The 25,179-nt window shown below is 43.0% G+C and overlaps 1 protein-coding gene across 1 annotated transcript in view; it reads right to left on the bottom strand.

Moving 5' to 3' along the window:
* RGL1 (ral guanine nucleotide dissociation stimulator like 1) overlaps positions 1-25,179 on the bottom strand; it is a 73,198-nt gene that overhangs the window by 13,005 nt on the left and 35,014 nt on the right. The window contains exons 4-10 of the mRNA XM_051624956.1: positions 24,500-24,577; positions 11,876-12,060; positions 8,516-8,640; positions 7,683-7,898; positions 3,761-3,864; positions 2,509-2,593; positions 10-99 (exon numbers count right to left, since the gene is read on the bottom strand). Of these exons, the coding sequence (XP_051480916.1) occupies positions 10-99; positions 2,509-2,593; positions 3,761-3,864; positions 7,683-7,898; positions 8,516-8,640; positions 11,876-12,060; positions 24,500-24,577 (883 nt within the window). The remainder of the gene's footprint in view (positions 1-9; positions 100-2,508; positions 2,594-3,760; positions 3,865-7,682; positions 7,899-8,515; positions 8,641-11,875; positions 12,061-24,499; positions 24,578-25,179) is intronic.

Below are 25,179 nucleotides of genomic sequence, written 5' to 3'. Positions count from 1 at the left end.
CAAACATACCATATCTTTTTGCAGTTGCAATCGCCTCTGTGTCCTTTTCTGATTTTCCTTCACACTGCTGTCTGGATTGGCAAATTTGGATGTTGCTTCCTGTGAGTCAAAAGACAATCAAAAGGCAATTAATGGAGGAGCTAAGTGGTAAGCTGGTAACTGTGTTTCTGCAAAACAATATATTTAACCAGGCAAGCCAGGCCAGCAAAATACTTGCTGTGCAGGTACCTGCATGTGTACATCCGTGTGCTGGGTTTCTGGGAGTCAGACACTGCTTGGGAATTTTGGACAAAACCCCACAAGATGACCATGAGGGAATTTTTTTGCAGAATAGCTCTAATTTAAGCTAAATGCTGTTGAAAACCTCTGAGAGTTTAAATTGGAGCAGCTTAGATTATACTTCAGGTGTCCAGATGTGACTCTGAACTCTATCCTGACACTCCTGACCTCAGGATTTTTGTTTTATTTCCTCATCAGGACTGCTACAAGTAAACATCTCTGCCTTATGTAATGCTTTGTTGTTCTTCTTACTCCACAACATAGAGATCCAGCAACTACACTCTGTGCCTTCATCCAAAACAGGCAGGAAATGGAAGTAAATAGGTTTCCATCTCCACAAGTCAAGCTTGCCCGTGAATAGATGAGCTATTTCACAATAGATCTGTAGCCTTCATTTCCCAGGATCCATATGGAATGCTGGGAGTTACTGTTATTTTTTCCAGTGGCCGGATGGATGGGGCATGAATCACTATCAATGTCTTTTTAAAAGGCTCAAAACAACAGCCTGCACTTGTAAAGATCCTCTCATTACAGCCTTGACTTCTCTCAGTCACGGCTTATAGACAGACTGCTGAAACTCTGCATTTCCTTCCCTGGCTGAAAAAACAGGAGCAAATGAAAAAAGAGGGTTGTCTTGCTGCCTTCAAGATACTGAAAGGTAAACTCAGTGTTCCTAAGAGCAGCTGGTGGGCAGGCACAGAAGCTAGAGCTGCAGGTCGCAGCAGAGCCCTTGTCTGGGAGGAGAAGAGAACACAGTGCTCCCTCTGCACCAGCCAGCCTGTTTCATTTGGCATGTTGTCTGCTCCACACTTGAAGCTGCAGGATGGCCAGGCAAGGCTGGACACAGCTTCCCGAGAGGGACTATTTGTAGTGAAAGAAAACAAAGGCTTTAAGTCTTCCTTGGACATTAATCCTCCAATCGTTACCAAACAGCCCAAGACAAGAAGTAGGAGAGAGGTCCTGGCTTTTCTGTGGAATTTTTCTCCTCTCACTACTTTCAAAATGTTTTGCAAACCTATTTACAGCAGCTGGAGAGAGAGATTTGTTGGGAGTCAGAAGGTCCAGGCTCGGATTGAGTTGTTGTTTTGTCTTTTCAATATTTAGTTAAATAAGCTGTTCTGAACACCCATTTTCCCTCTATGCTTATTATGTCTCACCTGCTTTAAAATTTAGCTACAGATGCCAATAAATGGATGAGAAGCAAAACAGACTGACAGGTTTGAATGTGCTGACCCATCATTCAGGTACCAGGGCAAGGGGGGGAAGGTACAAATGCCAGATAGAATAGTCAGAAACACCAGAACAAGTAAACTGGTTAGCCAGGTTGTAGAAACTTTTCATGCAAACAGAAAAAACTGCCACAAACTTTCTTAGTTTCTACAGAATATAACCATTCCCTGCTATTCTTCCTCAGTCCTTTCAAGTTCCTGAGCTTGTTGGGGTTTGCCCAGGAGAGCACACAAGTCAAGCTCATTCAGACACAGCCTGCTTTGTTGTCCATCTGGCCACACACAGAGCAGGAAACCCACTCCTTCAAAATTCCCAGCCCTGTTTTCTAGTTCCAAAAAAGGTACAAGATAGTTGGATAAACATCTTGGTTTAATTCCTCAGCCAGAGACAAGTGGCATTGTTCCAGTGAAGTCAAAAGCACTGCAGTGGTGCAGCCCAGTTTGGTATCTTGCTTGGAGCTGCTCTGCACTCACTAGTGCAAACCTGAGCCTTGCCAGGGCTGCTCAGAGGGTGCCCAAGCTGGTGGTTCATCTCCAGCTCACAGCCAAGGTGCCAGCTGGTGCCCCAGCTCACTCAAATGCCACTCTGCAGGACTCCTCACTCTGGCTGTGGCTGCAGTGCTTCCAGAGGCATGATATGGAGCACACAGGATTCTGGAGCTAGCAGCACCCTGCCCCAGGGAGTGTGACCAGTCACCTCACTCCAGCAGGGTGACATTCAATTTGAGGGGCTCAGAGGGGGGCTGACCTGTCCTGTGAGCAGGTCCACATGGGATCCATGCTGCTACAACCTGCTGTATGTGGGCATCCAAGCTGGAGAGGCTAATGATAGTGTAGGTTCTCACAGGAACAGCAAAATTCCCTCTCATGCCAGTTTTTACAGAGCTCTCTTCCCTGAAGCCCCACACACAGCAGTTCAGGGAGAGATGAGCTTGGGCAGCTGGTTAGAAAAAGGGTTTTGGTTGAGATCACAAGCCTTGCAACTCAAGCTAATTCTCACCTTCATTAGCAGCTCCCTAGTTGTCAAATAATTGTCATGGTCTGAGAAGATATCAGACAGCTCTTCAAATATCAGCACTACGTCCCTGTGCAGGAGAAGATTAAATCATTTAGGTTATCAGGAAGCACTTAGATCAGATCAGATTACTATTTGTTCTCATGAATCATTAACAGTTGGGCACATGAAAGATAACACCACCAAAATCCATCCAGTGAGATGCTGCACGTCTACTAGGAACCTTCCTGGGATCTTCTGGTGCTCCCAGTATCATCAGGCCTTACCAGCATCACACATGCCCTGGGTGTGCAGACCCTCTGCAGGGTTTTTAGTCAGTCACAGGACAGGGTATCAGATTATTGTAAGAAAGAGGGAAAATGGGTACAAAGGAACAGAGAAAGAGCTGCAAAAGATATCTCAAGTGCTTCAGTTTTGCCCTATTCCATGCAGAAGTATTCCATACTTCTTCCTGGAGAAGAAGTACTTAAGTGTACAAGTCCCTTTCTGTTACCCAGCATTATAAACACAAGATGGCAATATTCTGATCAGGAACAGGAACACAGAGGAGAGGAAGGAAAGACCCACCTCTCTGGAGGAAGTTCAGGTGTATAGTGTGTGGCAGAGTGACACTTTTCTTTGTGGATCAAGGGCAAAAGAATGACATCTACTCTTCCCAAACTGAATGAGCAGAGCACCATCTTTCCCACACAGAGTTTTCTGGTGTCTGTCTGGCATGCAATAAAAAGGCCAGCTGCACAAAATTCCCCTACAAGCAACATTGTCTTTGATACAGGTTTGGATTTTGTAGATTGGGTATATATTTTAAGACAACATCAGGACCAGGAGAGGATTAGTGAGGGTTTGTAGCAACCTGGACCTCTTACAACTTAAAGAGAAGACAACAAGCAAGTTTGATGGTGTCCTTTTGCTGACCTTCCAAGAGCAGTGTGCATGAGCTGGGCGAGTAGCTAGTCCCAGAGTTTTTCCAAATAGGTTGTGGAAGATCCAATATGTTATAGAAGAGACCCAGTATCCCAGAGGGCAGGTTGTCCCCTCAACATGAAAGAGGAGCTAACAGTAGTCAGACCCAAAACAATGGTCTGTGCCTCAGAGGAATGAGAGGTTCTTCTAAAAGAAGAGATGTCCATGAAGAAGCAGCATAGGAAGACTGAGAAGAACAAGATGAAAAGAAAGAGCACTGAGCGTTTTGCCTTGTCTTGGGGCCAGCCACAGGAGGAGAGGGGGGGAAACTTACTTGGAAACACATGCCCAGGTCTTCTTTAGCCGGTAGATGGAGTTGGACTGCAGTGCAGAAATGATGGCCCTCAAGGAGGAAAAATTCTTCAGGATCCTACATTCCTGTGAAAGGAGTGGTTAGAAATACAGGAGCATCAAATAATGTCAGCATTACGAGCATGGTAGTGCTCTTCTGTTTGACCAGAGTCATGCTTGCTACACATTCTCACTGCTGAGCAGGCAGCTGTACAAATATTGAGCATCAAAAAATATCACTCCCCTCTCCAGCCACCAACACTTTATGGGCTTTGGCACTTTCATCTTGTTTTCCTGACTTTCATGTATTTGTGGTGATGTTGCAGGGCTACAGCCTCCAGTTCTCCTAGTAAAAACACGAGTGGAACTGAGTGCATGAAGCCAAGCTAAAAAGCACAAATGTTACTCTTCTTTAAAAGTTCTTTATAGTTACCAATCCCTTTTACCCTTCTGGCAAGAAACCAGGCTTTGCCTCTTTGTATGTGGTATTTAAAAGGTAAACCCTCAGTCATCCAAGTGTCAATTAAAACTGCAGACATGAGAAGGAATAACCTGTTATTCAAGTACATGCACACTGCTAAAGAGAAAAACCTTCCCACCTTTTGCAGAGTTGGGCTCAAATCCTGACAGAGACAGGTTCATAGCTTATGCTGCTTCTCTGTGGCAGAAGCTTTGATGGGAAAAGATACTGAAAAAGCTTAATTCTCAAAAGAATCACACAGATTCCTGGTAAAGCAATGGAAGTGAGGAGCTGGGAGGAAGTCTGGCCTGTGACTGTTCCAGGAACCCCCATGAATCTGTTGGTGGCTCTGATCTGGGCACCACAGACTTCAGAAACTCTTGCAGATACAAGCTCTCACAAACAGGTGTCTGTACATGCAGACAAAGCAGACAACACACGTGCCAATTTCCCTGCCCCATGTAGATGAGAACTTTACTCATACGACAATTCCCCTTCTGCAAACTTTTATGGGGCTGGTTATGACACCAATAATGCTGGTTATGTAAAGGATCCTTTCAGTCAAAATAGGCCCTTTATTTCCTTTGGAGGGTGGGACAAGCATAAAGCAACCTTAGCATAAACAAAAGTCAGATCTTAACATGCAAGCAACTCTGTGAGTTGCACTAAAGTTGGCTCAACAACTAAGGGAAATATATTTACTCTCTTTTATTTATCTAAAAGAAAGAGAACCAAAAAACTCTCCATGCCACTTAGGATACATTTAACAAAGTGTGGCTTAAGAAGGCTGACTGAGCAGACAGCACTTGAAGCAGGTTGGCAGTTAGGTGAGATAAAGGCCAAGCTCAAGATCATGTGTGTAGGACAGACAAGACCTAAAAGATGTTTTTGCATGGTTTGGGGTCAAAGCAGCCACATAACTGCTTTTCTTCAGAGACTAGAACGTTTGAAAAGGTGATCCTTCTTTATGTTCAACCTGAAATTCAGGCTGGAGGGAACGTAGATTTAAAGGCACAAATTCTTAGCATCTTTTTGGGTTGTTTTTTTGTGTGGTTGTTTGTTTGTGCTGTGTTTTTTTTTTTTCAAATACAACCACAGTTTGGACTGGAAGATCCAACTTGGAACCATACAGTTTGGAACTTAATGTTTTATGTTGTGTAATTTAAAGCACTTTAGGAATTCAGTGTTGGATTTTGTGTTCTCAATTACTTAACTGACTGCAGACTAAACTTTAGCAGGCTTCCATTTGTATAGGAGAAGAATTCTTAAGACCTCTTTGAATAACTTTGTTTCATGCTGTGTCCTTCACGAGGGAAAAACCAGAAAGAATCTTGTGCAGAAGCAACTTTGATTTTTGTAAAAAAATTAAACCTAACAGGATATTAATGATTGCATTTTTACTTCTTATTTTTAAAGAAAATATTGTGAGTGAAATTGGCTGCTGCTGCTCAGGAACCTTAGATCTAGGTGGAGCAGAAAGGGCTGGCAGTTAGGAAAAGTATTCAGTTTATCTTGTAAACCAAGAAACTGGATCCAAAAGTCATGAACTGATAACAAGCATGGAACTCCATGCTGCTAAGTTACAGAGTTGGCTGTCAGGAATAACTGCACTTCAACATGTGGATTATTTTCTAATTCAGGCATCTAACTATTCAAAACACTCATTTGCACACACAAAGCAAGCACCTTTCTTCAGAAGCAGGCAGCTCAGCTCATATGCCACTGGCTGTTCTATATGTGCAATTACTGTAGAGCCTGCACGTGCATTTTTCATGTGCTTAACTAAGACTGAAGCATTTAGTTGTGTGTATGAATGAAGGGAGAAGAACTGAATCAACAGGGGTGGAGAACAGAGCTTTCCATCCACAGAACAAATTCAAAGACCTGCCATCCCTGCTGACCCGGGATGAGCAGGAAGCTGCTTCATCATTGCTTTCCCAACCTGCAGACCAGCCTCCCCCTCCCCCTCTTTAGATGGCACCCTCAGCAACTTGAAGACCTGCACACAGAAAATAGGCATCAAGCTTCCTAATCCATTCACACGGGCTCTAAAGCAACCATGGGATGTTAACAGAAACGAGTTGACCTAAGTGCCCAAAGTGAGGTGAATGACTACTTCCCCATACCAGTGTCCTGAACCATGCAGTTACCAGAGTTGAGGTGGCAGGACTAACAATGCTGCCCTCAGGAAGCACAGAAGTGCATTGTCAAGGTTGGAAAACCTCTGTTTGGCTTGAGCTTTTTATGGCTGCTTATTTTGTACACCTCGGAAAGAATCCGTGTGATTCTTAGAACAAAAGTCAACACAGGTCCATAGGAAAGTGCTTTAAATGTTCTCTTCAAAAGAGAGATCTAGTTTACTGCCAGCTGCCCAGTCCTCTGAGAGGAGTTAAAAAGCTAACAGCAAAATATTAAAGAGAAAATCTACAAAATTAGCAAACTAGAGTTAAGTAAAGAAGGCAAACAAAACCCTATCATGCAAAGATTAAGAAACACATGATCTGCTACAAGACTAAGGAATTGAAACACAGAATAAAAATGTGTTGGAGAAACATGTGAGACAATGACAAAGCAGAAAGAAGATGAGGAGACTAGTACCATATTGTAACACTACTTATTTTTTTCTGGCCACTGCTTGCACCTCTCACACCCTCTAAACCCAGCTGGTTTGTATACCTGATCTAAACCATGAACACCTCAGTGGACAAATGACATTTCAGCCTCAAGGATTCTTTGAACCAAAAGAGTACAAACAATAATTTCATTTTTTCCACATTAAAGAGACTACTGCTCCCTAGAGGTTAAGTTAGCTTTGTCTGTACTTCCTTAAAATCTTGGATTTACTTTACTTTCACACATATACAATTATATGGAAACAGGAACAATTGTCCTGTCATCCACCATATCTCATTCCAGCTCTTACAGTGTTCCAGGAGGCAGGAGAGGGAGGGTGATGCTCCCTCACTGCACATGATTGACCAGAGACAGGCTAGCACAGAGCTTGTTCTGACTGTGCCTGTTGCCTGCACCACTGCCAGGCCTGCTCCATTCTGGTTCAACTTCCCCCTGAAAACAAGTCTATCAACCATCATCCCTTTCACTGATATGAGCAGTATTTTCTTCCTAAGGAAGTGAACCACTTGAATTTATACCTATTTTGCCATAAACATTACATTATCAAGTCTATGGCATTCCTCACCTGCCTCACCCATGCATTAGCACTCCCAGCCCTGGGAAGAGACAAGCACCAACCCAATTCCCATGGTGGGGAAAGAACTAAGGAGAGGAAGGGTGATACTTCATCTGCTGTTACCAAGAAAGTCAGTCAAAAATAGAAAGAATTAGAACTAAGATGTTCCCTGGCCCAGGACCAATGCATACAACCCTTTCTCCCCTCCCCACTCCCTCACAAGGAACATTAAACAGTCTAGAATAAATACTTTACATGTGCAATATGAATCCACTTCTCAATGATCTTGGCTCTTTGCTGTGTTTTGAGTTCTTTGGTCTTCAGGATAGTGCTGAGAACACACTTGGTAACTGCATTGAACTGCGTGATGGTGGCTCTGATGGTGGGTACCAGGTGCTTGTTTTCTTCCTTATCCCTTCGAGACCAGATGCTTCCCAAGCAGTGATAGGGCACAACTTTCTTGAAGAGTTTCTAGAGAGAAAGAGAGGTGTGTAAGCCAGCAGGATTCTCCTAGATCTCTGTTGTCCACAAGAAGAGGTGCATGTTTGCAGAACAAATTGGATCTATTATGGTATTAAAAGGTAAATATTCGTTTCCTTTTAGCTTAAAACATTCACTTTGACATACTCTTTATGGGCTTCATGCCCTAAAAAACTGTCAGGTAAATAGTCCTGGGAAAAGAAGATACACCTTGATATCAGTTGCATAACCAAGGGAAACGTTTTTTAGGTAATATTATTTTGAAGGAGGTTGGTACAGACAAATCAAATCAGAGCACTATAGTACTTACATCTTTTAAGATATTTCTCAGGTATCAAATATGAAAGTTTGCAAAAAAGGCTGACACAGGATACAGTCACAGTTCTAGGTTATTGGTTTTTTTAGCAAAAAACCCACAAACAGCCTTCAGAATTACTGAAGGAAAAAGCCCAATGAATGAAGAAAGTTTGGATAACCAAGAAGAGCTGTGCTCTGTGTCCCAACAGCAGTCCTGTTCTAGAACACTATCATTATATTGACATAACAAATTTTGAGAAGCCCAGCACTGTTTCCCCCAGCATTTCAAGCAGTACATATCCCCTACATACTGCATCCATGTATGTCAACTGTTCTGCCACAAGGTCTTCTTGGAAAAGAGAGAAGTCTTCTGAACTGCTGCTCCCCAGCTCCTCTTCATCATCGAGGTTACAGGGGGAGTGGTAATAGAACCCATCTGGCCAGGATGGAAAACACAAGTTAGTAAATGTATCCAGCAAACAGCAAATCAAAGCAGATGTTTATTTGAAAACATTGCTCTGTATATTGCAGCAGAATGCCCAAAGGGTTCTGCCTGATGTAATGGCCCCACTGTGCTGCTGATTCTAGCCAGAAGGAAGATGAGCAGATTAAATTGGCAAATAAATGGTGGAAGGAGAATAAATTTGAGAATTGATCTGTTCAGGGTCTCTTAGCTGACAAGTGGTTTGCACCTTCACTAACAACTCTTCTGAAAGAAAACAAATCCCCCATTAACATTGCAGAATTTTGTTAATCTGCTTGTCAGTATTTATGCATTTTATAATCTGAGGGGGAAAAAAAAATCAAACTGCAAAGGGACAAGACTGCAGTTATATCCCCACAATATTGCATTAGGAATGCTCTCATATCCAGATTTCAACTCCCGTGTGGAGAAATAAAAGGAGATACCAAGTTTTCTTGGCACCATTTGTGCCCTGACAGGGGCTACACGTTGAACCAAGTTTATTCCAGCACCTCTCAACCTTCTTTCTCTGGGAGTTTTTCCTAGAAAAGGGAATACACTGAGCACTTCCAGCATTCAGCTGAATGCTGCTTCCAAATTTGCACTGGGAAGCAGTGCCCAGGTGAGAGAGGAGAACTGGCCTCATCAAGGGACCTGATTCCTGAAGGGAAGGGATTTCACTAACGCTCCTGTGTCACCTTTTGGGTCCCCCAGGTTGGGAACAAAGCCCCATTAAAACACAAAGAAACATGCCTTGTTTCCTCTGGTGCAGGAAGTCAAACAGAAAATCCCTGAAAATAAATCCTCTTCCTAATCCCTTTTACTCTAAGGCGACAGTAACTCCAAAAGAAGGGAGGGGGAAAAAAAGGACTTGTTGAAGAGTAACAAGGAAAGTACTGAGTTTACTGCTCGTGAGGTTTCATTAAAAAAAAACAAGCAGAGCATTTCAGAGTGTGTTGTGCAAGACTTCATAGCCAGTTACAGCAGAACACACAGGAAAGCAACAAAAGCAGATACAGCGATACTTCCATCATTGCTTTTCAAAACACTTTGGTTTTCCTTTCTTCACTCATTAGCAAAATCTAATCATCAATGTAAACTGCTACAATTTTGATGAAACAAGCAGTCACTACAGGCTGTACCAGATTTCCATCTGTACATTCCAATTGCACAATTTATTGACAGGGCTAAAGGCGATAAATGGAGACCTCTGTTCCAGCATTATGTTTCTGTGACTGTTTTGTAACAATATGCATCATTAGATGGGCTTCTATTGAACTGTTACAGGAGTCACTCTTTTTCTCTCTCTCTCTTTTTAGCTATGTAACTCCTCATTTTCCTCTCAGCTCTTGAAAGTCAACTGAAAATCCTCCTCGCTGGGTTGCATCCCTACACAAAACCTCACAACACCCTTAAAATTGGGTTCTGGAGCACAAGGCAAGATTTTCCTTTTCTTCTTTCATGCCTCTTTTCTCCTTTCTCTCCCACCTCCACAAATGTGTAAGTAGCCTTCTCCCTACTCCCCAGGAAGCTGGAATCCTCTTGTACTTGAGTATCTCATCATCTTCAAATGGCCCTGACCCATTCAGCCCTCTCAAAGCCCAGCTGCCCTCTTCACTTCAACAACCAGGTGCTCCTGAATTTTCTGTCTCTGACTCACCTTGCTTCATTGCCCAAGCTGCAAGCATGGAGGCCAGGAGCAGCCTTTATTACCTGGTACTACAATCTAATCTACAGGTATGGCTGATGGCAGCACTGAATCAAGGTCTGATCACACAAACTGTAGGCTTAGGACTGAAATGTGTAAATTCAGAGAACAATGCAAATGCCTTAGAACAATAATCATCAGCAAGACTTGATTGCAGATAACAAACATATTAAGAGTTTTGAAAGAAATCTCTGAAATGAACAAAGATGAAGTTGTGATAAAGTGACAACTCAAATGCTTCTCTATAGACTCCACAGGCTAATTGCATTCTCCTCATCTTTTTTATTCTAACTAACAGCCTCTCTTTTGCCACAACTGTGAACATTTTATCATTCAAATTGATCTGTCCATAACTCAGATAAGAACTCCAAGTGTTCCTTGAGGGAACAAATGCAGAAGCAGGGCTCCTGGGAGCTTCTGATGGCTTTGAACTACAGAAGAACCCAAATACAGCTCTCATGAGCTTGCTTTGTTTGACCTGTGGGAACCCAGCCCAGGAAGGGACATCAATAGGCACATATTAGCAATCCTGGTCACCTACCTGTGTTCAATAAGGAAAACTCCTGGGATCTAGATGGTTACTCCTTTTTATGTCTGTGTCAATGACCCACTCAATTTGGCATTTCACAGTCTTATGCATGGACATGGTATTTCTGGCATATCCGGCAGACATGATTTTCACGGGATGAATTCTTTGTTGGGGTTTTTTTTTTCTGTCATTTCCTTTATTACACAAATTAATCCCTCTCACCCCTCCACCAAAGCTGGCAGTTGATTCTAGTTCTCATTGACACCCTCCGTGAGCTCCTAGGACTTTTCTGCTTATGCCACAGGAAGCTTTCTGACCAGGACAAGGGTATGTGTCAGGCTTCAGGCTGCACACAGCATATTTGTGTTACTACAGTTCACTATTGTTTCAGGAGATTGTGACCCCCAATAACGTAAGTTTTTCCTCTGTCCTTGGATACTAGCAGCCAGCCACTCAAATAGGAAAAAACAGCCACAGACACTTCCTTTGACATGATGGTAACTAGGAAGACAAGCTTCATGACAACAAGGCTTGTGACTCAAGCTGCGTTTTGTCGCAGCTCCGTGTTCTGCTTTTTTGTTGGTTTGAGCTCTTCTTGGGAGGGGGGAGGGCTGAAATGAGAAGACCAGCTAAAGAGCAGCTGTGTGTTTTAACTCAATGACATGCAAACTGCACTGGCAATTAACCATTTAGCTGCTGCAGCAATCTCAAAGCTTGGGCTAAACATTCACTAAGTGCTGGATTGCCCAAAACGAAGAGGTAGGCACCTGTGCTCTACGACTATTTCATCCCACACAGAACCTGCAGCCTCATACAGAGATTTGTTTAAAAAAAGAAACAAGAAAAAAGTCACAGGTGAGCCTCACAGTATTGTCAATTAACATGAGAGCTGATGAAATGTACTGCACATAAATCCCTGTGGTACCCTGCAGTCTGGGAGAAGAGAAAGACAGAAGGAAGTGGTAACTCACCATCAATTTCCAAATCTTGGTTCTGGAACTGCTCCAAGAGGTTCTGTGCCCTCCTTTCTGGGCCAGAGCCAGGCATATTCTTCTTCAGGTAGTCCAGCAGCTTCAGCAAACACGTGTAGTCGGGTGGCTCTCTGAAATCCTCAGAGCACTGCTCGAGCCAGGTACGTATGATTGATGCTATGGCACTAAGAGCAAACACACAGAGCACACGCTGCTAGTCTACAGCAGGTATTGATGCAAGTGTTTGTACCTGCAAGTAATGTAACTATTAAAACACTGACATCCATACCCCATGTAAAGACAGTCTGAAGACTTTCTGAGCAGGAAACATAATCTGATCTTTTTACACATGGAATCTTACTAAGATATCACTCAGATTTTGCCAGGGACTTCAGTGGAGTTGCTCCTGATTTGCACTCCTACATGTGGATCTAGTGATAGCCCCCAAATGCAAACTAATAAAGAATCAAATCCATTCAAGCTATATTGAGACTCTTTTTTAAAATTCAGGATGAAAACAATGATAAAGCAATTACTAGGATAGAACAGAACAAGCTATTTCAGTTGGAAAGACCTACGATCATCTAGCCCCAACGCCTGACTGCTTCAGGCCTGACCAAAAGTTCAAGCATGCCTCTTAAACACTGCCAGGCTCTGGGCATCAATCACCTCTCTAGGAAGCCTGTTCCAGGATTTGACCACCCTCTTGGTAAAGAAGTGCTTCCTAATGTCCCATCTGAACATCCCCTGAATGCAGCTTTGAACCATTCTCAGTTACCCTATCACTGGATCCCAGGGAGAAGAGCTCAGCACTTCCCTCTTCATGTCCCCTCCTCAGGAAGCTGCAGAGAGCCATGAGGTCAACCCTCAGCCTCCTTCTCTCCACACTAGACAGTCAAAGGTCCTCAGCTGCTCCTCAGAGGAGCCATCCAGCCCTGTCACCAGCTCTGTTGCCCTCCTCTGGATGCACTTAGGGACCTTCACATTCCTTTCCAGCCAATTTACACTTGTGTCCAGCATTACTCTGTCTGAGGTGCAGAATCCAGCACTTGGATTGGTTACATTTCATCCCATTAATCACTGCCCAGTGCTTCAATCTAACTCAATCCCTCTGCAAGGCCTCCTGTCCTTCCAGAGTCAACAGCACCCCCCAGTTTGGTACCATCAGCAAACTTGCTTAAGGGACATTGGACTCCTGCATCCAAATCACTGGTAGACACACTGAACAACACTGGCCCTCAGATCGAGCCCTGAGGAACACTGCTGGTGGCCAGTCCCCAGCCAGACACTGCCCATTCACTACAACCCTCTGCTCTTCAGCCAGTTCTTCACCCAGCACACCATGAACTTGACCATCCCACAGCTGGACAGCTTGTCCAGAAGGATCCTGGGAGGAACAGCATCCAAAGCTTTACCAAGAATCAGAAAAACTGCTTCCACTGGACAGGGGACCTTATCACAGAAGGATATCAAAGGAGTTAACTGCACTTCCCTTGGTGAACCCATGTTGACTGTAGCTGATGGTTGGATTGTCCTTTAATGCCTTTCAATAGCACCCAGTATTATCTTCTCCATAATTTTTCTGGGAATTGAGGTTAGAGTCACAGATTTGCAGTTCCCTGGGGCTTCCCTCAGATCCTTTTCACACATTGGAGTAACACTGGGCAGCTTCCCATCAGCAGGGACCTCCCTAGATTTTCAAGAGCTTTGATGGATGATCAAGAAGGGTCCTGCTCCTTCATTCACCAGCTCCTTCAGAACTCCATCATATCCCCTGGACTTGTGAATGTACATCTGATACAGCTGGTCCCTTACAATTTCAGTGTCCACAAAGAGAAAGTTACTTCTCCTGCAGTCATGGTCCTCTATTTGTCCATGTCTATCACCTTTGAGTGTCCCTACTGGCACTCCTCATGCTGCTCTGGCACTTGTTGCAATCAGTAACAATAGAAAAACCCCTCTCCCAAGGATCTAAAGCCAGCACCTCAGATAAAAGGAAGTAATTGTCTATAACTGGCATTATGATCCTGCTTCCCTGTGTTGAACTGTTTAGCTAAGTAAGACTTGCAGGTTACCTTGGGGTTATGCTCTGTTTAATTGTTTGAAGTATCTCTGCTTAGCTGTACTGTGTCTGAGCAACTACCAGCCATGATACTCATGGTCAAATGCAGGACATCATTTCTTCATTCCCTCTTCTGCCAGTGGGAAAAGCTGTAGCCCAGCAGGGCTGCAATGTTTGCTCCACTGCCACTTCCTGGGATGTTGTGGGAAAATAGCAGGGAGGAAACAAGGTATTTGCAGCTCATTCAGGGCAGCAGCTTCCCAGTGGAAGTGCTAAATCAAAACGCTTCCTTTGGTGCCCTTCCTTTCATCCATCTCTGCTGCCCATGGGGACCAAACAGAGGCTGCATATTCCTCCAGGCTGTATTACTCCTTACCTCCTCTCAGTAGAAAGATGGTTGTGCCCAAAACCTTGGGTTCTGCAACCCAAAACCCCGGGAGCACACACAGTTAGTGAGATTGCCTCCCCAGGGAAGATAACACCCCACTCGTGACACGGGCAGCACCACGCTGCCAGCACTCAGCGTGGAGCTGGAGGACAGCTGAACCCAGCAGACAGACTGGTCTTGCTAATCTCAGGGTGAAATACGTAACCAAAATATGTCAGCAGAATCTGGATTTTACCCTGTGCCCAAAGATAAGGAGGGGCTGTCCAATTCTATCATGCAAGAAGGTATCTCGGTCCTGCTGGCAGTGCAAGACAAGGATGCTTAAGGAGTTACAGGAGCATTGGATCTCATTCAGGAAAGTTATCCAGGACCTTCTTAGACACAGGCAGCTAAAACAACACCCGTTGCAGACAACTTCCCGTGGACAATCCTGCTAGAGACTGAGGGGGATGAGGGGAAACCAGAGCTGATGAATCAACATGGTTTCCACCCTGCCTGAAACAGAGGGAAGTGATCTGCTTATCTACTTTTCCTGGTTTATGTAGGTTTTAATCCACACCCACTTATTAGATTGGTACTTAGATCCTACACAAATGAGTGCTTACAGGAATTTCTTCAGATCCTGCCTCTGCAGGGGATTTTTCATCATTTCAACCCAATTTTGTAAGAAAATAAGACTTAGAAATCATGCTATAGTTTTCCAGAAATAGCTAACAATGTCATTGATAAATTTCAACCAAGTGTAGAAAACTGGGAGAAGTCTGAAAAATAACCAAATTTCTCCAAGTTTTAAGAACCTTCAAGCCTGGATAAAGGTTATTTATCAATTTGTTTTTCTGCTGCAGGAAAGACTGAGATCTTTGGTTCTTCACAGCAGCATGCTGGTAAATCAGAATGTGTATTTTGGTGCCCCAACCAGCACTGGCCACAGCACATATTTTACAGGCTGGAAAGACACAGACTGCATATCAAAACACTTTTTAAAGAGAATTTTGTTTACTTGAGCTGACAGAGGGATTAGGGAAAAGGACTTTCAGGTGCAGTCATTTAACATGACACAGTGATCACGGCCACTGTCTCATGGCCACCTACTATGGTGTTCAGGGTAGGAGATAACATGAGGAGGAAAGAGGCCATTGTTCCAGACTGAAAGGCACAATAAACACCTGGACTCCCTGAGAAATGGAAGTCCTGAAGATTTCCTCTGGAACACTGAAACCATCTCTGTATTTCAAACCTCTTCCAGCCAGTCATAAACACTAGGGCAGGTGCGAGAGGTAACTTACAGGCTGTCATGGAAAGCTAGAGAAGATGTTTAGGAGAGAAGAAACATAGGTTTGTATGGAAGCAGATCTCATGAGCTCCAGCTCCCTCAGAAAAACAGTCAAGATGACCAAGTGACAACAGCCCTGGTTTGCAGCAGGTCCTGTTCAGTTCTGAAAATGCTTAGGGCTGTGCTGTGTAGTTAATCAAGAGCTCTCAGCCTTCCAGTACCATATTTTAATCACATCTACAGAAAGTTTCCCTTGATACCTCTTCCAATAACCCTGTGCTACAGGACCCTCATGCAATAACAGTGTCCCATACTCCCATTTACACAGCACAGCAGCAGTTAGTCACAAACTCCACTGTCCTGTGTCCACAGTATTTTCATTTCTTCTTCACCACAGGCAGGGGAACACTGTGTCTTGCTCTATGCCCTAATCATGTATTTCCTCCTGCTCTGTACCCTCTTTCTCCACCCATATCACAAACTCATTGTCATCCCTACTGACTTCACCACCTAGATTAAGTTTTAATTTTTGTATGAGTGTTTACCAGTTCAGCAATGATTTGGAAGAAGCAGCCTCTCCACAGGATCAGTTCTTGTACTAATATTGTTCACACAGTCCTTATACTAAGCTCAGTTTCCAGAGGCTTGGTTGATGGCCACATCCATAAACTAAAGAATAAACAGTTTGTAAGACAGACCCAGTCTCCCAGCACAGGGTGAAGAGTTCACAGCCCGTTACAGACACTGACTTTCGCCAGCAAAATCAGTCAAGAGGGGAAAGAGAAAAAGGTACATAGTGCCCTACTGACCTCCTATTGCCTGCCTGCTTAACTGGTGTGTTAGGGAGGGAAGCTTGCTGAAAACAGGCTGGAGAATTGCCCATATCTTGCAGTAGCTTTGTATTTGCTGCCCTTGAAAAGAAACTCCCTGCACTCCACAGACACAGAGACAGATAGCAACGGGAGCCTTCCAAGAACTCGGGCAGGAAAGAAACATCACAGACTGCATTTTTCATGGGGTGATTATGAGCTATAAATTTTTCTCATCCTGCCTATAAGAAAATACATTTTAATGTTTAACTCCTGTCCTGCCAGCCACAGACCCTGAGCTGTGGTCAGCAATGCTTTCAAGTGTCACACCCACCACAAAGCCTTCTCATTTCCACACCAGCTTTGTTTGAAGCCCATCTTGGAATGTTTCAGTCTCCAAAATCTACCTACTATTAGGTGGAAGCAGCATATCTGATCCTGTCATTTACAATCTAGGAACACAGAACTACTCATTCACTCATGTTTGCCCACGAGCTACCACAAATCATGATGAGACTGTGGCAGCTGCAAGTTAAACATCTCTGCTAAACTGAGCTAGCAGGGCATGGAGAAGGTAGGGAATGAGGCTGTCATGTCACAGAGCCACAAATTATTCAATAGGTTACATGGAATTTCTGTGTAGCTTTTTCTCAGCTGAGAAGACATCTATAGCACTGGTCCTGAAGAAGTCTGCATGGGAATGACAAGAGCATTTCTTGCTAAAAAGGCCAAAGTAGTGTTTTGTTTCCCACCACAATTCTTTCTGAAGAATGAAGGGAATCTCAAAATGTAAAGAATAAAAGGAGAGCCCCAGTTGCAAAAGGAGAATGACTGATTTCCTACAGAATTAGACAGGAATGTGCACAAAACTAGCTGTAATTTACCAAATGCATACTGAAGAAGATGAATGGAATCATCTTTACAGAGGGCTATTACCTCTCCTCCACTTCCCAAACAATGGCTTCCAGGCTTGCTCACACTGGTTAAATTAAACCAGCTGAATTTCTTCAGTTTTGCTTGTTAAACAACAACACGGGCAGTTAAATCTCAGCTTTGAAACAGGCACAAAATGTATGTAAACTGCAAGCAAAGCTTGGTGCAAGGGTAGTTTCTCACGTGTAATCCTTTTATAAACAACGTGCTGACAACTTCCAGCAAAAGGATCTGCTCCTCCTCTTTGGTTTGGGACAAACTGGTTGGCCAGCATGCAGGGGGGGCTTTCACTGGAATGGATGCATGTGAAGTCACTCAGGTTATAGCTCTGCTAGTAGTTCCTTGTTTTAATTGAGATGCTAACCATTATTTTTCTTTGCTCTTGTAATTATTCTTCTTTGCTCGGGTCTGGTTGTTTTCATAACTCTCCCACTCTTCCATTGCTTACACTGCCCTGTGTTTGACTCTGCTTCTCAAGTAACCACATTGGTTGCTGCTGTTGTTTTAGCTTAATTGGCTTTACTGGAATGAATGCTGATTGTTACTCTCCCAAATGCATCTTAACTGCTTCCCACCATGGATTTCCCAGGCATCAGAAAACTTCCAGCCAATTTTCCTTCCATTTGTCTCACATTCCTTTGGTGTCTGTTCTCCTGGAGTACAATGTTTCAGGACCAGTTTTATTTCTGCAGTGCTGTATCTGTGCACATTGTTTCCCAGCAAGACTGTTAACCTCAGTAGGAAACAAAAGACCATCTTTTCTGTTGGGAATGTCTAAATGCACAAGAAGCCATGGGACAATGTTGGTTTAGCACTGTGAGAAACTCCAAATGCTGCACTATTCTACTAAAGATTTTGCTATTTGCTATTTTAACACAGAAGAGGAGAGGTAAATATACAAGTCATGCCATGTGGTAACTGAATAGTTCTTTAATTTTCTTTATTTGAACTGTTTTACCCACTTGCTGTGGAATGAAGCAAAGATATTTCAGTTCAGCTTTGAGTTGCTTTGTCTGCGGTTTCCAATTGTGCTACATTCCAAGTTTTAATACCAAATAAATTCCACACTTTGATAATAAAACAGATGCAACTAGGAGCTGACATTCAAGACAACAAAACAAGCCCCAAGCATTTTGATTCATTTCTGTGGCCTGTCATTCATCTGAGGGAGAGCACCATCAGTCTACTCAAAATCAGCAAACCAAAGCCAGTAATAGAAGGAAACCTCAACTTCATACTCCAAGAGGAGGCTTGAAAGGACTTTTACTGTTACTCAAGCTCATTTAAAAGCCTCAGGACTCAGCTATGGTGGTGCTTGGGACTGCAGAAGAGGAAAGTTTGAGGGCTTAAAGCTACTTTATTTTCCGGACTCATAAACTGTTTCTGATTCTCATTCAGCTGGTCCAACTCCAGTAAGAATCCTCCCTTTTACAGCACTGGGAATATGAGTATACAATATAGAGAGGGGAAAAAAAAATAAAATAAAACTATAAAATCTTCATTGAAACCTCATACTGCAACCAGGAGACCAGTTTCCCAGTTCTACTGCTTTCCCTTTAGTATCCTTGAGAAATGTAACCTAAACTGGGATGTAGAAAAGCTCCTAAACTTCTGCTTTCATCAGAAGGAGAGATGCAAACTAACAGAGCAGGAAGTGGCTCACTGTTTGCAGCACAGCATTTCCTCTCCATCACCTTTGCCCTGGCTGTGAGGCCTCTTACTAGCTACAGACACAAGTTATTTCTATGTACAGGAGGACAGCAGGCTTTTCTCTCTCATTGTATTTACCAGCATGCCTGAAGGGTATCTTTAAAGACAACAGATCACTGTTACCCTGCTGGAAAGCAAGCAAACAAAAATACATGGTCCATGGGCAAATATGGCAACATTGTCTGCCTCTTGAAAAACCTCTCCTGCAGGTAATTTCAGGCCCATACTACTATATTTTTGAGAGACATCTCCAAGTAACTTGATTTAGTTAACATTAGTCTGCCCAGAATACAAACATTGCGGGAAGCCTGGATTTCCAGGTTGGACATTTTTCTGTGTGTCCTGACTTCTGGGAACTTTACTGGCAGAAATCTTTAAAACTCACAGCAACAAGCTCAGCACCTTTTATCCATGAAGTGTGATGTGCTGCACCAGCTCTCCTGGTCTCATGCACCCAGCAAGGAATCTCAGCAACGTGGCCTCAGCCCTGCTCATTACTCAGAGGCCTCTTGGCATCCAGTGAAGTTACTGACTTCCAAAAGGTAAAAACAGGCACAATATTTTATACTTTGTAGGCTTTATAGTTCTTTCTCTGTCCTCAAGCAGCTCCAGCCAGGTCTTTAATGCTTATATTCTGGGAAAGAAGTGTTCTGCTCCTTTAACACACCACCTCTTCAAATTGACAAGAGTCTGTGACTTGGATACAGTTTTCTGCCCATGGTGCACTCCCCAGAGGTCAAAATTAACACCATCTTTCAGTAGGTGCAGGGAAATAGAGCTCAAGTTAGCTGCCAGGTCATTCTGAATAGAAAACAACCTTTTAACAGTGAGTTAAAAGTTAACTGAGGAACTTGTCTGCTCTGAGTAGAGATCACAGCACTGGGGCCATGTCACCAAGAGCGTTGTTCCTCCCTTTCTGACAGGCAGCACACACCATCTCAGAGGACTCAACTCCCCAAACAACATTAGTTCCTTGGCTTGCTGACCCCCTTCCCAGAATATCAAAAGGTGCCTGAGATCTCTTGGATACTACACTCCTGTTTAAGTTGCCCATGACTCCTGGCTGGTAGGGTGTGTAGAGTCTTCATACCAGATGTAAGCAAGAAAGTACTGTATTTCTTTTTGCTCTCCTTTCTCCTTTGCTTGTTGTCAGGTGACACGTACCAAACCACACATTTGAGCTATACAACCTCACATAAAAAGATAATTGAATTATAGTACTAATTCTCTACAGCCCATGTAATGTGTCCCATCATACAGACCTCTCTTTAATTCCTAATGCTACTCATCATGCCAATTATTTCTGTTTTCATTTAATGTATGCATGGTTTTATTCTGAATTATCACGTCTCTGGGTGTTACATCTACTCTTTTCTTTTTGAATGTCAACATAAATCCTCAGCTAAAAAACATGCAGTGGACAGAGAGAATTCCAAAGACAACAATGACCTAACTAAGATGAGGAGGTGACACCTCAACAGAAAAACATAACTGAGAAACACCACTAGGCAACCTTGTTTATGTGACACGAGGACAAGCCAAAAAAATTGCTTATAGGAGGAAACAGAGGGTCAAGTAAGTTACTCCTTACAACTCTTATCAGACAATTAAGAGAGGCATGGCATCATATTCCTGGAAACACAGGCTGAAGTCCACCTAACTAGGACACTTGACTGGAGTATACGACCTTGTCTGGACTTTATTCTTCTGTTACTTGTAATCATGAACTTTCTGACTGACTGAAAGTAGGGAGACCTGTGGAAAGCAAGCTACTGAACATGAAAAGCTAAGGTTTGTCCCAAATCTTACTAAAAAAAAGCAAAAAAAAAAAGCTTAAGAGTCATGCATAGCAGGGGTTTTTTAGCTCACAAAACCTCTGGTGCTGTTCAGAACCTACTCTTTAAGGTACAAACTGTCTTTGTATTTTTGAAGTTAAAAAAATTACAGTACCTTTGTTTAAACTGTGTAGCACTGAATGCAGTTTTAAAGAAAATGGCAATAATAATAAAAAGCCCAAAAGACATTTTTTTATTAGATGTAATTAAGTCAGATTTCTGGAGAAAAATACTAATTTTTTGACCACTCCAGCAGCCCAGAAATCATAATGATGCTTAAGTAAACGGGAGAAAATCCCCTTGGCACAACTGGTCCTTAGAAGGCAAGTTTCCAAACGTAGCTGAAGTGATCTTGGGTCAGTAACAACTACATGTCACTGCAGCAAGTGTGAGAAGTAACTGCTGGCTTAGCCCCAGAATTTGGAAACACGAGGATAGGTTTAGAGCTCCCACAAGTCTCTCAAACAAAGCTGTGCCACGAGTAAGCTCAAGCCCTAGCACAGGACTTGCAGGGTCTGAGCTACATGAATGCTAAAGTAATTTTAAAAACTTACATGTATCAGGCATTTTCCTTCCCAAACCATGTCACAGCTCTGTATTACAAGTGCAAAAAGCACAGAGAATTTCAACATAGAAAATAGCAACCTGTCAGCCTAGAGTGCACCACATATGACATAATATTCCTCCCATATGTACCTAAGATTTTGAAAAAAAAAAACCTCTTCTTTAAAGCTTCATGAGACACAAAGAGCCATAAATTCTTCTCATGCAGCTGTCTTTAAATTGGGGGGGGGAGGTTTGTGTCAAACCAGTGGAAATGCTTTGAATTGCATCCCCATTTCTAATGCCCCAAGTGGATTTTCAAAGCTTCTGAACTGTCACAACAGGAGCCTGACACATGCAGAAGATCTCTGACCACAGACCACTGGCTTCCCCACGAGATATTTTTCCTCTGAGAAATACAGAGTCAATGGTAAGAAATAACATGGTTCTTCTGCTTCTTCCTCTTATTTCTGCAAGTCATACAAAACCGAGAGCACAAATGATATGTTTCTCTTCTAGGAGGGCAAGTGCAATTATATTGGAATTATCCCAGAGAAAAACCTGAACCACGAGAACTACGTGTTTCACAACAGGACTGCAAAGCCAACCCCTTTTCCAGATATCATTCATCATATCTGAGAGACAAGTAGCCAGAGCAACTGAGAGCAATGGACATTTTTAAGGCAGGAAAATGAATTCACATTTATGCAGGATCTGTTAAAACACCTGCCAAATGACTTTGTTGACAACTCCACTGTTAAGCTTTTTAGAAGTAGTTGGGTAACAGGTATAGAATTCAGATATAAAAGGTATCTGGTGAAGGACAAAGGATCAAAATCAGGCATGCCTGCTATATTCATGAAAACTACATCAGACACACTCATCAGAAGTTGTGCTATCACAGGAACATGACCACAGCCTCCCTCCATTTGTCAGCCCCAGGCTGTGCAAAGACATTTGATGATGATTCCATGCCAAACAGGAAGACAGCATTGATGCAGCAGGAAGAAACTAGGCAGGGGGTGTATGATAAACTATGTGTATGTCAGTAGGAAAACAATCCTGTTCTAAATAAATAAATAAATCAAGCAAGCAAATATGCTCCTACCAAATGCTATTTCACTTGCACACTCACCTTCAAGTAGAACAAAACATAGATGCATTTTGCCCAACGCCTGGTGACACTAACATCAATATTACTTTTACCCTCTTTCTCTCCATCTCATAATCAAGCTTCTCCAGGTCAATGAATGGACAGTTGGGACATGAATCCCAACATTATTTATATTGGTGAAATTATCTTCTTCATCCTCAATATAAGCACTTCACCTGTTTTGCAGGAAGGCTACTGCTTTAGCTCAGCTTTTATGGTTGGACTGACTGAGACAGGGAGAGGTCAAATGGTGTGCCCAAAACTGGAAGAAACCCTATAGCTCATTTTGGATGGGAGTGTGGGAACCTGCTGGCTGCCTATGATTGCCTCTACCCATCATACTGCCTTCTCAGGGCCTGTGACTAAATTTTAACCAGCAACTGTTCTTTGCTAAGCTTTCATGGCAAAATGAGAGGAAAACCTTGATAACTCTGTTACGCCAGCCAGGAAACCTGAGCTCCCATGTCAAGCCTCATGGGGCAAGGGGGACAGCCCAAATCACCAGAGGTTGTAGCTCTCTGTCCTTGCTAACTGCTAAAAAAAAAATAATTCTAAGTTAACATTTTGTTTCTAACTAAAGCCTTTGAGAATCCTGTATCATTTACAGACATTAATTAAGCTCTAGGTCTTTCCTGCAGCCAAGCAAGCGTAATTCATTGTGTTTTCAGAGACAGCTATTGAAGTGCTCAGAGCCAAGGAGCTTTTCCCAGTTCCTCCCTGTTGGTTAAACAAAACAGTTTCCACATGGATGGCAGAAGGCAAAGCAACCCTGCTGTCTGACCACGCCACTCAGACAATGCAAGACAGGAAGGTGTTTGGTACATTAATGGGGTGTTTCTGGGCTGGGGATATTTGAATCATTTTAAGCCAGACATGAAACCCCCCCTGCCCCAACACATCAGAAAAGCACAGAGGTAAAGAGTGGGAACAGCAGGCCTAATCTTGTAGGACAGAACGTGATTTTAATCAACAATCTGCCTGAATGTCATGAATGAAAACACTGCAGTGCATTTCTCAGTGTTGTCTGGGCTGTGTATCTCATGATAGAAAAGTTCAACATTTTTCTTCCAGCTCAAATCAAGAGGAAATTAAAGTTTTCTTCTTCAATTACACCTTGAGAAAGCAGTGCAGTGATTAAAAAAAAAGTAAGGTTTTCTTAACTGGGGGAAGCTGAGATAAAGGCACAGAAAAACAGTCTTCAGTAATACTGTCAAGAATCAAGCATCACAACATACTGTAATAAAATACAACAACTCAGCTACTTTTTGTCAGCTACTTTTGTTCTACAATGCATGCAAAGCACAGATCATACAGATGTCAAAGTACAAACACTGATGACCTGAGGCACATTTTACACCCAATGTCTAAAGATAAAACACAGTTTTGTATGATGGTAGGAGGATAACTAAACTACTTCCCCACACACACATTTAAACTGCATTTCAAAACAGCTTTGCTATTTTTCTTGCAAATTAAGATGACTTAAGAATTTAAATTTCACTCTAAAAGCAAGTAAATCATAGGGGCACTAATGGAAAAGATAGATGCATGCACACATTGCCTGAAGCAACCTCAGCTTAGCTCCACAGACACTGTTGCAACACACAATTAAATCAGTCATAAGCAATAACCACTTACTGCTACAGATAAGGCAGGAGAAACAAACACTCCTTGTTTAATCAACAAAACGTTGGCCTAGATGTGTTCATCCCATGTTTAATTCTGAGCCAGGTTCCCTAATGGAAAGATCTCTGGGTTACATTATTGGATATATTAAGAGACAATTGATACTTGGTCTTCACACAGGCAAGCAATCAGTGCTGTGGATTTTAAAGGAAACAACAGCCATGCTGCCCACATCCTCCCCCACCACCAAGCCCTGACTGGGGATTCCTGCACAGTGCAAAACCACACTTACATCCTGAGCACTGTCTTGGATTCAGAGGAATTCTCGCTTTCAACTTCTTCACAGCTTGAGATCTCCAGGTTTCCATACCTGAAAAAGGAGATGGGTGGTTAGAGGAAGCTCTGCTGAATAAAAGCAAAAACCCAAGTAGAATAATTCATATACAATTAACATAAACAACTAAGAAGTGTTTCTAGCTCAGACTACAAATATGGAATCTAACAGCTGGGTGAAATTAGGAAGCTTGAAGATTATTTCATTTAGGAGGAAAAAATCCTAAAGAGACAGCCAGTGCCTTCCAGCTTAATGTGTTAATTCATATGAAACAGCCTGCACACAGGAGGAATCAACCAAAACAGCTTCTTTGCTCACACCTCCAAGACCCTTTCTTCTGCCTGTTTTCAGGCCATCCTTCCCCAGAGTACTATTACAGTGTGCAGCGAGGCTGTAACACAGCCACCTTCTCCAACCCAGCTTCTTCTTTCTCCAACACACTCCAAGCGTGATTTCACACACAGCTTTCTAGGTGGCAAGTGCCACTTGTGCCAAAACTAGTGGCACAGTTGTCAGGAGTGAGAACGGCCTGTGGCGCTGGGAAAATGCCACTGGGAAAGAGGGAACCATGGGCACCACTCCAACAGTGCACAGGAAAACCTCTTACCTACACAGGCAGCACATGTGCCTTGCAGGCA

This window comes from Apus apus, chromosome 7 (genome assembly GCF_020740795.1).
Source record: "Apus apus isolate bApuApu2 chromosome 7, bApuApu2.pri.cur, whole genome shotgun sequence".
In the NCBI taxonomy this organism is placed as follows: Eukaryota; Metazoa; Chordata; class Aves; order Apodiformes; family Apodidae; genus Apus; species Apus apus.
This window is presented reverse-complemented; position numbering and strand designations above follow the sequence as displayed.